The sequence below is a fragment of the Nesoenas mayeri genome (genome assembly GCF_963082525.1).
Source record: "Nesoenas mayeri genome assembly, chromosome: 11".
Classification (NCBI taxonomy): Eukaryota; Metazoa; Chordata; class Aves; order Columbiformes; family Columbidae; genus Nesoenas; species Nesoenas mayeri.
In genome coordinates this window covers 21878872-21891633 of record NC_137563.1, presented here as the reverse complement: position 1 = coordinate 21891633, position 12762 = coordinate 21878872, and the positions used below count along the sequence as shown (strand labels likewise).

Below are 12762 nucleotides of genomic sequence, written 5' to 3'. Positions count from 1 at the left end.
AGAGCTCCAGTTCCTCTGCAGAGCACAGGGGCTGAGAGCAGCTGCCCGGCACTGTTGGTGTCTGGGAGGTGGCTGCACAGCTGGGGAAGGGTGACACTGTCTGAGTGCCCAGCTGCCTTTGCCCTGGCCTCTCTCACCCCCACCCTCACCGCATTTTCTTTCTTGCTCCCCTGCTCTGGGTCACTGCTGTTGGGATCTTGTTCTTGCTGTCAGGCTCTCTGGGGATAGCAGTTTCAGCTGCAGAGTCACAGCCTGATCTTGTGGGTCCTTTCCTGCAGGTGTGTCTATGGGAACACGTGTCCCAGCTTTGCTCTGACCTGTGGTCTGTGGGCAATGCAGTCTGTGGGGCTAGGAAATGAGCCATGTGTTTCTTGGGCTATGCGTGGGATGCTGAGACCTTAGGAAAGGGTGAGACCTGTCATGGTCTGAGGTCGATCCCTCTGCACTCAGCAGTGCCTGGTGGCTTTTCAGGGTAACATGGGAGTGTGATCAGCCCCCATCTCAGAAAGGTGCCAGCCCAGGGCAGCTGGAGCAAGACAGAGGGACAGAGCAGCTGCCCTCACTCTGCACTGACCCACAGGCATCCTCTGGTCTCACAGGACTTGCTCTGTTCTCCTTGAGTGCAGCAGAAATGCTGAGGGTTTCTGACACCTAACAACACTCCCCAGGGTGGGAGGGGAGAAGGAGCTGTAGAAACATCAAACCTCTCAAACTCTGTTTCTCAGGCCTGGGGGGTACAGATGCTGACAGTCCCTTCTGCACCAGGAGCTGTTCCAGCTGACAAAGCTGAACCCCAGGACTGGCCCCTGCCCACCTGATCACACAGGGTCAGGCTGACTCCTCAGGAGCCCCTGGGCAGAGACCCTGCTCTTCATTGCACACTCATCAAGCACCAACAAGGGCTCCAGCCAGGACGTTCTCCTGGAAAAAGAAAAGTGTCTCTTTGTGTGACAGGGTGCAAGGGTCTGTGGGAAATGGTTGTGATTATTTCCAGAGAAGTCTCATCTAAACCTTCACTTTCTTTTCCTCCTTGCACAGGTCCTCATGCCCACAGGCAGCAAATGTCCAACAGCAGCTCCATCACCCAGTTCCTCCTCCTGCCATTCACAGACACACGGGAGCTGCAGCTCTTGCACTTCTGGCTCTTCCTGGGCATCTACCTGGCTGCCCTCCTGGGCAACGGCCTCATCATCACCACCATAGCCTGGGACCAGCACCTCCACATCCCCATGTACTTCTTCCTGCTCAACCTCACCCTCCTCGACCTGGGCTGCATCTCCACCACTGTCCCCAAATCCATGGCCAATTCCTTCTGGGACACCAGGGCCATCTCATACTCAGGATGTGCTGCACAGCTCTTTTTGTTTTCCTTCTTGATAGCAGCAGAGTATTCTATGCTCACAGTCATGTCGTACAACCGCTACGTTGCCATCTGCAAACCCCTGCACTAAGGGACCCTCCTGGGCAGCAGAGCTTGTGTCCACATGGCAGCAGCTGCCTGGGCCACTGGGTTTCTCAGTGCTCTGCTGCACACGGCCAGTACATTCTCACTGCCCCTGTGCAAGGGCAATGCCCTGGGCCAGTTCTTCTGTGAAATCCCCCAGATCCTCAAGCTCTCCTGCTCACACTCCTACCTCAGGGAACTTGGGCTTATTGTAGTCAGTGCCTGTTTAGCGTTTGTGTGTTTTGTGTTCATCATCCTGTCCTACGTGCAGATCTTCAGGGCTGTGCTGAGGATCCCCTCTGAGCAGGGATGGCACAAAGCCTTTTCCACCTGCCTCCCTCACCTGGCCGTGGTCTCTCTATTCCTCAGCACTGCCATTTTTGCCTACCTGAAGCCCCCCTCTATATCCTCTCCTTCCCTGGACCTGGTGGTGTCAGTTCTGTACTCAGTGGTCCCTCCAGCAGAGAACCCCCTCATCTACAGCATGAGGAACCAGGAGCTCAAGGATGCCCTGAGGAAACTCGTATCTTAGTGTTTTCTGAAGCAATAAACTGCCCATTTGCTTCTACACAGGCGTTTTAATGTAGCTAATTACAGGCTCAACCTGTCATCTGGATTTTCTGTTGTTATTAGTAGTTTTCTTCTTGCGATGATGTTTTAAGCCTCTTTCTAATCCACTGTCTGCTTTTCTTTTATAGCCACTGGCTGTTTAAATGAGGAACAGTACATTTCTTGTCTCTAAACAAAATAAAGATTCCTGTAGTGACTTGTTTTTCTCCATATCCCTCCTGCAAGGCCTTTTTGCATGTTCAGGGACAGTTCCTGTGATGGGTGAATGGTAGGAGTCCATCCTGGCAGCCCTGCCAGGGAGCACCAGCACTTGTTCTTCCAGAGCTATTCTGGTTCCACTCCCACACTCCCCTTCTCATCCCTTGTGCTGGTGCAAGGCCTGAGTGCTCTGGCAGCTTGGTCACCGTCCTGCTGTGTGTCAGTCCTGTGGGCGCAGGCAGGGACAGGCAATGGGCACTGCTGTGACAGAGCTGGCCTCAGAACAGCCTTTCCAGATAGAAAGGTGATCTCCTCAGGGCAGGGACTGAAGGTTTAGGATCTTCTTACAAAGTTTGTCTCAATAATATTTTCAAGAAACTGACCCACAGATGAAACCCCATTGTACAGCTGAACAGTGTGTGTGTGCAGGGCTGGCACACAGCAGAGTCCTCTCACAGCCAAGCCTCCCGCCAGAGATCTGCAGGACCAGCAGAGCAGGGGCTGGTCTGTGCCCCTGTGCACTGGACACCCCGTGGAAGGAGCCTCAGGTCAATCACCATGGACTGGCCCCTCACCACCACCATTTCCAACACTGGCTTCTCACCCACAGAGGCTGTTTTCTCTCCATGGATGGACACTCAATGAATAGTTCAGCAGTCCATGTTTGCCTTGTACAGATGAGATGTGAGCATGCACATCATGTACGTGAGGTGACATGAATACGATTGAACACAAACACCATCAACTATTCCTTTCCCTTCCGTGAAGGCCTGTGAGACAGACGAGGTCTTGAGGTCACTTCATATTGGGAGGAACAACCTATGGGAAATCACCTGAGTGCTGCACTGGGTTGTGCTTCCTTGAACTGAGCTCCCTGTGTCCATTCCTCCTGACGTGTGACATGTCAGATGAGTGCAGAGCAGGTGACACAGCACAGGGCTGAGGTGTCTCCCGTCCTTTGGGAGTGGCAACAGGAGGCCAGAGGGACACTGTGACTCCTGCCTCTGTGTGTAAAAGGGACAGACTCTGTCTCTGAGCATCCCTGGGTGCACAAGGAGTCCTGAGACCAACTCAGATATGGATGCCTGACAGAACCCTGATATTTCTGTCTGTGACTCCAGGAACAAACCCCATTGGATCAGTGAGACTCATCTCAGCTGCCTTGGACAGGACCATTTCAAGTGTTCCGGTCTCCTCTGTCACCCTTTCTTGTGATTCCAGATTGTGATCTCAAAAGTGCCATAGAAACCCGAATGGTTCTGGGGTCCTTAGAAAACGCAGACCTCAAACCCATCTTCAAGAAGAGCAGGAATAGGAACTGGGATAACTACAGGCTGGCCATTCTACCTCCCTCCCTGAGAAGGGGATGGGACACGTCCTCCTGCAGCCATTTCCAGGAATGTGAGTGACAAGGAAGGGACTGCTGAACCCAAATGGACAAGGGAAAGAAAGACATGTTGTGTACAGGGCATTTGCAAGACTCAGTCATGATCTCCTTCTGGCCAGAGTGGTGCTGATGGGGCTCAAGAAGTAGATGCTGGGTGGGAAGTTGGCTGAGCCATCCAGCCCAAATATCACCAGTGGTATAAAGTGCTGTGTGCAGCCAGTTACTGGTGTCATCCCTCAGTGATCAGCACTTGGACAACACTGTTGAACATCTTTATTCTCCCCTTCTATGATGTAACAGAGTGAATCTTTAGCGCCTTTGAGGATGATGTAAACCTGGGTGGAGGCCTTGAGCAACCTCACCTGGTTCACTCTGCCCTGAGCAGGAGAGTGAGACAAGATGAGTGAGACAAGGGCTCCCTGCAAACCTGAGTTATTCAGTGATTTGACAGAATTTTTGCCTTGGGCAGGTTTCTGGAGAGAGAATAGGTGGAAGAATAAGAAAAAAAAAAAGGCAATAGAGGACATATGTATTGTGTTAACATAAATACAGCGGTTCCAGTGAGGAGTGCTTTTCACTCTCATTGTTAGTAGGAAATATATTTGAATAATTTGAACAAGGTGAGGAAGTGAGATGGATGTCTACAGCCTGTGGGAAAGAGGGGCAGAGGTAGGACTGTGTAGACCATGGTTCAGTCTTGGTCAGGTCCTGGGTGCTAAGGAGGGGGATGGACAGGTGTTGTATTATGAGGTCAGTTGTGTCTCAGACACTCATAATCCAGTCAGAATCCTGTGGCTGTGAAGGGGACAGTGAGGTCAGTTCTGTCTCTGGAGGTGACAGCCCAGCAGGAGGGACATGGCTGGGAAAGAACCTCTGCCTAAGTGCCCACAGGTCGTACCCAGGAAGAGCCCTTGGAGATGGGTTGTCATGTCCATTCTACATTAGTAAATGACGGGACAACAGCAGGAACATGGTCGTGTGTATCAGAGAAGCTGAAAGGCCAGCAGCAATCATGGGATTTAGGAGATCATGGTGAGGTGACTTCTCTCTAGTCAGGTAAAAGACCACAAGAAGCCTAACGGGTTGAGTTCCCTGCATGAAGGGCAGTTTATGAGGTGGCTGAGCTTTCCTTGATAGTGGGAAAAAGCAGAAGAGGGAAAAAAATATCACAAAGTGCAATTTGTAAGGTGCAGACTGGATATCAGGAGGGAGAAATGTCACTGGAAGGGCAGTGCTCTGGGGCAAGAGCTCACCCAGAGGGAGCTGGATCAGCCCATGGTTTGTGTTCCAAAGAGCAGCCAGTGAGGGTGCAGACACAGCAGTGAAGGTGCAGAAATGCTGGGCTGAGAGCAGGTGGGGAAGCGAGATGGGTGTCTGCAGCCTGCAGGGAAAGAGGGGCAGGGGTAGCACCGTGTAGAACAGCCTGTGGTGGAGATGGCAAAGGGCGCTGTAAGGCTGGAAGGGACCAGCAGAACCCAGGTCTCTGTCCCCTTGGCCATGGCAGTTGTCTCTGCCACTGAGGCCCAGGAGAAGACATGTTGTCCTCATGGCACTGGGGCCTCGGTGCCTCCTTGCAGCCCCATGGGGAAGCTGGAAGTTGTTGTACCCGTGTTGTCGTTCCCTGGGCCTTGCACACCCACATCCCACGGTCCCAGGAAGAGCCCTGAGCCGTGTGTGAGGGACAGGATCCCCCTTCCCATTGCCTGGAGGTCATGGCTCCTCCTTTCTGCTTCAGAAAGCAAACCAAGGGGTTTCTGAGCATCAGAGCTGAAGAAAAGACTCAAAGGAGACCTCATGGTGGCTACAGCTTCCTCACAAGGGGGGAAGGAAGGGATGGTACTGATCTCTTCTCACTGGTGACCAGTAAAGGAATCCGAGTGAATGGCAGAAAATGTGCCAGGGGAGGGTCAGGTTGGACATGAGGAAAAGGTTCTTCCCCCAGAGGTGCTGGACACTGAACAGGCTCCCCAGGGAGGTGTCACGTCCCCAACCTGATGGTGTTCAAGAAGAGACTGGACAACATCCTCAGACACACGGTGTGATCTGTGGGGTGTCCTGTGCAGGGACAGCAGTTGGACTCGATGATCCTGATGGATTCCTTCCAACTGAGGATCTTCTATGATTCTATGAAATAATAGGTCAAAAGTCCATGTTTTCATTGTGCAGATGAGTTGTAAACATACACAACATGTGCATGTCCACTGTGTGCATGTGGTGAGATGAACCCAAGGGAGAACAAATGCTGTCAGCTATTCCTTGGGCTGCCATAAAGGTCAGTGGGACAGAGATGGTGTTCAGGGGTCTCTTCCAACCCGTGTTATTGTAGGATTCCATGAATCTTTTCTTTAGAGAGCTTTTCATATCAGAAAAGACAGAGAAAGAAGAAGAAAAAAATTAGGTGCAGAAGCAGAGATGTAAAATGCCCCAGAGTAAATATAGCAGCTCCTCTGAGGAACGTTTCTCCGCTCAAACCCTTGAAAGGAAATCTATTGGATAAATTTGATGAAAGCAGGTTAGTTTGATCTGCTCACACACTGGACCACAAGGAAGGTGACGGTGGGTACGACGCCATGTGGTCACTTGTGTCTCAGGAACTCATAGTCCAGTAGGGAGCCAATGGGTGTGGAGGGGACTGTGAGGTCACTTCTGCCTCTGCAGGGGATTGGCCAACAGCAGGAACATGGCTGGGAAAGGACTGTGAGGTCACACACATGAGACGAGCAATCGGGCCCAATCAGCATGGCTTTGTGAAAGGCAGGTCCTGCTTGACCAACCTGATCTCCTTCCATGACAAGGTGACAGGCTGAGCAGATGAGGGAAAGTCTGTCATGGGGAGTGAATCCAGTGGAGATCTTCCAGCGCGGGATGTGGGGCAGAGTGCTGGATGACCAGTGGGACGTGTGGGAGGCCAGCGTGGTGTGCCGGCAGCTGCGGTGTGGAGAGGCAGAAAAAGCCTACAGTCCCCCAAAGCCTGAGCGAGGGACGGGCCCCGTGGGGCTGCGAGGGGTCCGGTGCGCAGGGCACGAGGCCAACCTGACCCTCTGCAACACCTCCCTGCCCGGGAGTGCCCTGTTGGGAGGGGTTGTGGAGTACGTGGGAGTCATTTGCTGGGGTGAGCGGTGCTGCACAAGCCCCCAGATGATGGGGTGGGGGGGCAACCACCCCCTGACAGCTCCTGGGCTTTCTCCCCACTGCAGGGAGCCGGCGGGTCCGGCTGGTGAATGGGCCTGAGTGCTGCGCAGGGAGAGTGGAGATCTACTACCAGGGCAGCTGGGGGACCGTCTGTGATGATGGCTGGGACCTGTCTGATGCCGCCGTCGTTTGCCACCAGCTGGGCTGCGGAGGGGCGGTGGAGGCGGCCGGCTCCACTCGCTTCGGGGAAGGCTCCGGGCAATTCTGGCTGGACGGTGTGAACTGCTCCGGGACCGAAGCTGCTCTCTGGGACTGCGCTGCCGGGCCCTGGGGGCAGCACGACTGTGGGCACAAAGAGGACGCGGGCGTCATGTGCTCAGGTGTGTGCCAGGAGCTGTGCTGGGATGGTTCCCTGGAGGCCAGGACGCAGGGAAAGCCGGGCATGGCCAAGGCTGTCCCTGGCTGAGCCCCTCCCTGAGCCCGGCCTACAGACACCCATGCACGGGTGCCCTCAGTTCACCAGGGTCCCTGGGGAGCTCAGTGTCCCCCAGGGTGAGCTGGGAGAGCAGGGACTGTGTCCATCAGGGACTTCTCTCTGCCCTGGGTGCAAGGGGGACTTGCTGGCCCTGCTCTGCCTGGCTGGGGGCCTGGGGAGCACAGGGGTGTCCTGGCTCCCACAGCCCCACACCAGCCTATGCCTCTTGCTGCCTTTCCTCCCAGAGTTCGTGGCCCTGAGGCTGGAGAACAGTGGCGGCTGCTCTGGGCGCCTCCAGGTTTTCTACAATGGGACGTGGGGGAGTGTTTGCTCCAACTCGATGACTCCTGACACGGTGTTGCTGGTGTGCAAGGAGCTGGGCTGTGGGGATGGAGGATCCCTGGAAACAGGCCTGCCCTATGGCAGGGTGTCTGGCACTGCCTGGCTGGATTACGTGCAGTGTGGAGAGGGAAACCTCTCTTTTTGGCAGTGTCCATCCACCCCCTGGGACCCACAGTCGTGCGATGACCTGCGAGATGAGACCCACATCACTTGCAATGGTAACTGAGCCACTCGGGCACCTGTGACACCCCAGCTTCTGCTCCCCTCTGGACATGGCCAAATGCAGAGAAAGAGCTTGGAGGGGTTTTCCTTGCCATGTCAGATGCTTGTGCTGCTGGTGGCACAGATGTGACCACAGTTCTCAGTGTCCTACATGTCCAGCAGCAGTTGCTATCCAGCAGTGCCTGGGGGAGTCAGCGACATCTCCAAGTGGGCTCTCAGCAGAGACCAGAGAGGGTTCAGAGGAGTCTCCCCTCCGTGGACACCCTCCTGTTGCTCTGTGACCAAGATGACACAAACAGGCACAAGCAGAGCTCAGCCCCGCTCTCTTCTGCACAATCCCCCGAGCCAGCCCCTTCACCACAGTGTTTCCTTCTTCAGGCAGACGCCCAGAAATGCCCCCAGAGCCTTTGGCCCCGTGCCCCAACTCCAGCAGCTGCACAGGTAGGGAGCTGCTCCTCCGCATACTTCTCTTGCCTGGCTCCCCTGCTGTCTGAGTGCCGTGGGAGCTCTTTGCCCTCTCCAGACAGGGAGAAGATCCGTGCCGTGGGAGGCGAGGACGGGTGCTCGGGCAGAGTGGAGCTCTGGCATCGCGGCTCCTGGGGGACAGTGTGCGATGACTCCTGGGACATGCGGGATGCCCAGGTGGTGTGCAGGCAGCTGGGCTGTGGCCCCGCGGTGTCTGCCCTGCATGAGGCTGCTTTTGGGGTGGGCCAGGGCCCCATCTGGCTGGAGCGGGTGGAGTGCCGGGGGACGGAGTCGTCTCTGCAGGACTGCTGGGCCCGGCCTGGGGACGGACGTGTTTGCCAGCATAAGGAAGATGTTGCCGTGTGCTGCTCAGGTGAGCGACAGGGCTGGGACCCCTTGGTCAGGTATTGACAGGGAGCTGGGAAAGGCCTTTCACCCACTTGGTCCTGGCACAGCCCCTGAGCTCCCGAGAGCAGGAACGTTCCTGTGGGCTGCAGCAGCCTGGTGCCAAGCAGGGAGCAGCCTCGGTGGAACTGGGTGTCCTTGGGCCACTGCCCGTGAGGCCCTGCAGCTCCAGGACCATCCATCCCCCAGGCTGCCTGTGCCACCCTGCCCGCCGCCCAGAGCAGAGGCCCCGGGCCCTGTCCTGGGTCCCTTTCTAGCACTACGGGAGGGGCAATTGGGGTGGGATGTGTCAGCGACACTACAGACACGCACTGGGGTGTTGCAGGGGAGGCTCCCTGGTACATGCACTCCCACCCTCTCAGCCCAGCTCTCCTTTTCCTCCTCTGCAGCTGCGCCGAGGACAGCAGCATCCCCACCCCGAGCAGGTAACTTGTCCTCCCCAGGGCTGGGTATCCCAGGGCCGGGCTCTGACCCACAGTGAGGTGCAAGGGGCTCCTTGCTGGGGCGTGAAACTCCCAGGAAGAGGCACTGGGGTGGTTGTGTGGGGGTTGAGGAGGGGGTGAAATTCAGTCAGCAGGGTGGAAGCTTCTCCATCATCCCCCCTGGGGCCCTCCACTCTCTGCTGCCTTGTATGATGGGGGTCAGGTCTGGTGCTGCCTCCACCTCTCTGAGGGCTGGTGCTGTTCTTCCATGTTCTTGCCCATGCAGATCCCACCCGGGGCCGTCCGACTGTCAGTGGGAGAATCTCAGTGCCCGTCATCATCTGCATCATCCTGGCGGCCCTTCTCTGCCTGCTCCTGGCCCTGCTGGCCGGGCAAGCGCTCAGGGCCAGGGCTGGGCGCAGAGGTGGGTCCTTCCACAGAGCTCCAAGGGATGCTTCCTGGAAGGGCTGGGGGTGCTGCGGGGAGTCAGTAAGGGGCACAAGCAGAGCTGAGGGGATGAGACTGTGTGCTGCCACCTGTCCCACGCACCCCATTGACTGTCTGGCCATAGGGCACCAGCAGCAAAGGGCTGAAGAGAGCCCAGAGGTGGTGGGAGCAAGAGATGGGGCAAGGAGAGACATGGAAGAGCAGGACTGTAGGAGATGTTATCCTGGGGGAGAAGTTATTCTGGGGGAGGTGGCCAAGGCTGGCAGTGCTCTGGGTAGTGCTGGAGGATGCTCTGGGGCAAAGGAGAAGATGGGAGGAACACAGGGCAGCAGGGCCCATCTCCATGGAGTCAGGCCCCAGGCTGACCCTCTGCCCAGCCCTGCCTGCCTTTGGTAGGGCAGGGGCCCTGCTATGGACTCACAGGGCAGACAGGGGTCAGCTCCAGGTGGAGGGGAAACATGGGAGCTGCTCTGAGGTTAGACAAGGGGGTGACCCAAGGGCGAGAGGCGCTTGAACGCTGTCTTCAAGGGGCTGATGTGGGGGTAATGCTGCCCCAGATCTTCTCCACAGTGATGTGGCCCTCACTGGGGATGTGGCAGCTGTTCCTGGACAGCACCCTGGGGCTGCACTGTTGGAGCAGTCCTGGGCTGGGCCAAGGAACAAGTTTGGGGAGCACAGTGGGGTCCCATTGCCCCTCTGCCTGTCCCCATGCCAGCTCTGCCTCTGTCCCCAGGCTCCAGGACAGCCCAGGAGCTCTTCCCTGAGGCCATGTACGAGGAGATCGGTCGCAGGCCATCGTGGGAGAAGCAGGCGAGTTCTGGTCGCTCAGGTGGATGTGGGCACATCTGCAGGACCCTTTCCCCTGGCACCTCCCCAGGGCTGATCTCCTGAAGCCCCCAGCCCATGGTCCCTGCAGTGCTGGGGCTGTGTGGTCTGTGGGGAGAGCACCCCAGCCCCGGGTCTGGGAGAGGAGCTGCCTCCCAACCCGCTTTGCCCATCGCAGCTGGACAGCCCCTCTCTTCCTGCCCCTGCACCCATTGACGAGTGAGGGAAGAGCTGTCCTGGGGCAGCTCTGGGAGCACCTTTGAGACAGGGCTTGTCCCAGGGGAGCAGGGTGAATTCCCAGCCCTCCTCTCCATGCAGCCTCAGCTCTGTGGGTTCCCCTTCCCCAGCAGCACTGGCCACGAACCAGGTCAGTGGGCTCGCCCCATAACTCTCACTGCACATTTCTCCAGGTTCCTCTTCAGAGCAGTCCCTGATTCAGCTGCAGCCCTACCCTGGGCACCAAGAGGAGGAGGATGGTCTGGGATCAGCACCAGGTAATGAAGCAGGAAGGGGCTGATCTGCCTGCAGACAAGTGAAGGACAGAGGTGTCACTGGGTGTAACCGTCAGAGATGGGGAGGACCTGGGGGTCTCCTGTGCTGCTGCCAACACCAGTGCCTCCCATCCTCTGCTCTGCAGGATGGATCTGCTCCCTGTCACCAGCTCCCCTCTCTTTTCAGATGTTCCTGTTCTGCCTGGGGGTGACCCAGTGGATGGCTATGATGATGCCAGGGAGGATTCTGACCCTGGGGAGGACGATGACCCTGGACAGGGAGCTTGGGAAATGCCCAGGGTGCCAGAGGAGGGAGCAGGACCCAGCGATGCACCCAGAGGTGAGAGGGAAACTCAGCGCTGCTGGTGCCTGGGGTGCCATCCCCACTGCCAACCAGGTTGCTGCTGCACTGAGACCTAAACCTCCTGGGAAGGGGGAACCTGCCCCAGGAGTTTCCTGTGGAGGGACTGAAAGGTGGGAGAAGGAGCTGAGTGTGGTGAGGAGCAGGCGGGAAGGTGATGCACAGACCCCATGGGGTGAGCTGCAATGTCCCGCATTGCTGCTTGCAGGGGGCAGTCTGTGCTCCCAGAGAAGTGCCAGGGTCCCTGGAGCTGAAGGAGATACTGCGTCCCTGTCCCCAGGGAGCATGGGCTATGATGACACTGAAGAGATCTCTCTGGCACATCTGTGACACACAAAGGCTGTGACAGAGCTGAGCGCACAGCAACCCCTGAACCCCCGGCCAAGAGAGCCCGTCCCTGCTGTGCAGGTGGATGCAGCCGGGAGGGAGAAGAGGTCCGTGCAGCTGGGAGAGCTGCGAGCACCGGGAACCGCCTCTCTTTGCCCATGGGCAGCACAAACAGCACAGAGTTTCCTCTACTTTCCCCTTTTTTCCACTGTGTATCATATTTTTTCTTATTGAAAGTGTCAGTGGACTTGGACTTGGAGCTGGTTTGTGTCTGCCCAGGCGTCAGGAAATCTTCCTGAGTTTGATCAGGGGCAGAAGAGACCAAAAAACACCCCTGGGGTGGTTTCCATCCTGCTTGCCACAGGCAGTTTCTAGTCAAAATGACCCTCTAATAGGTCCCATGATGCTTCCCAGTGCCCATCTCTTCACCCTGAGATTCCCCAGCTGCTCTTTCCCCCAGGCCCTGCCTGGGCCAGGCTGATCGCACAGTGCAGAGGCCATGACAGAGCTGCTGTGCCAGGGTAAGTCCTGGCTGTGACCCCACAGATGTGAGCCCCAAGGTGATCACCGTGCCCTTTAAACTCCAGATGGCCCAGAGGGAATCACACCCCAGATCACCTCCCACAATGGTCAGCAGGCAGCTGTGCTCCCCAGTGCCCGGCACAGGGTGCAGAGCCACTTTCTGCAACACACAGGGCTGGGGTTCCCTCTCCTCTGGCTCTGCCAGGGCCCCAGTCTCCATGGGCTGTTCCTGCTGCCTTGGGCCATCACAGACCCCGAGCACTCTTGTCACAGCCACAGAGCTGTGTTCCTCCTGAGCAGGGGCTGTGAGGCCCCACGGCAGCCCTGGGACCCCATCCTCCTGATGCTTGCAGCCCCCGCCCTGTCCTCCTGCTGCCTCACCAGGGTGTCAGCGCGGGTTTGTGTCAGGGCAGCACTTGTGTGCAGGTACGGGAGGGATGGGAGCGGGCGGGTGTCACGGTCCATTCGATGATGGACTCGTGATGCTCCTTTTTGTTGGCCATTGTTTGAGGGAGCAGGTGAGGGACACGTGTAACTGAGGCTGCAGGTGAGAACACATCTTCTGGACGGCAGCTATTGTTCCTGGGTCAAAGAGACCCTCATGACAATAGCTTTCAGGAGGCGGGGGCTGGTTTGGCTGAAGCAGCAGTAAAGTCCACACAGCAGCCACTATAAGCAGGAGCCCCCTTGTATTCAACACAATGCTTCTCCTCGGGCCTCTCTCCAA

The 12762-nt window shown here is 57.1% G+C and overlaps 1 protein-coding gene and 1 pseudogene across 2 annotated transcripts; both read left to right on the top strand.

Moving 5' to 3' along the window:
• Positions 1-1061: 1061 nt before the first annotated feature.
• On the top strand, positions 1062-1976 carry LOC308044767 (olfactory receptor 14J1-like; annotated as a pseudogene). The gene has a single exon. The product of its transcript is annotated as an olfactory receptor 14J1-like (transcript).
• A 4434-nt stretch (positions 1977-6410) lies between these two features.
• LOC308044766 (antigen WC1.1-like) lies at positions 6411-12038 on the top strand (the record flags this gene model as incomplete). The annotated part of the gene is made up of 9 exons (XM_080351636.1): positions 6411-6711; positions 6797-7111; positions 7452-7766; positions 8294-8608; positions 9349-9486; positions 10243-10344; positions 10745-10828; positions 11013-11165; positions 11974-12038. 9 exons carry the CDS (start codon positions 6411-6413, stop codon positions 12036-12038), a joined length of 1788 nt encoding a protein of 595 aa, XP_080207762.1.
• Positions 12039-12762: the final 724 nt, after the last annotated feature.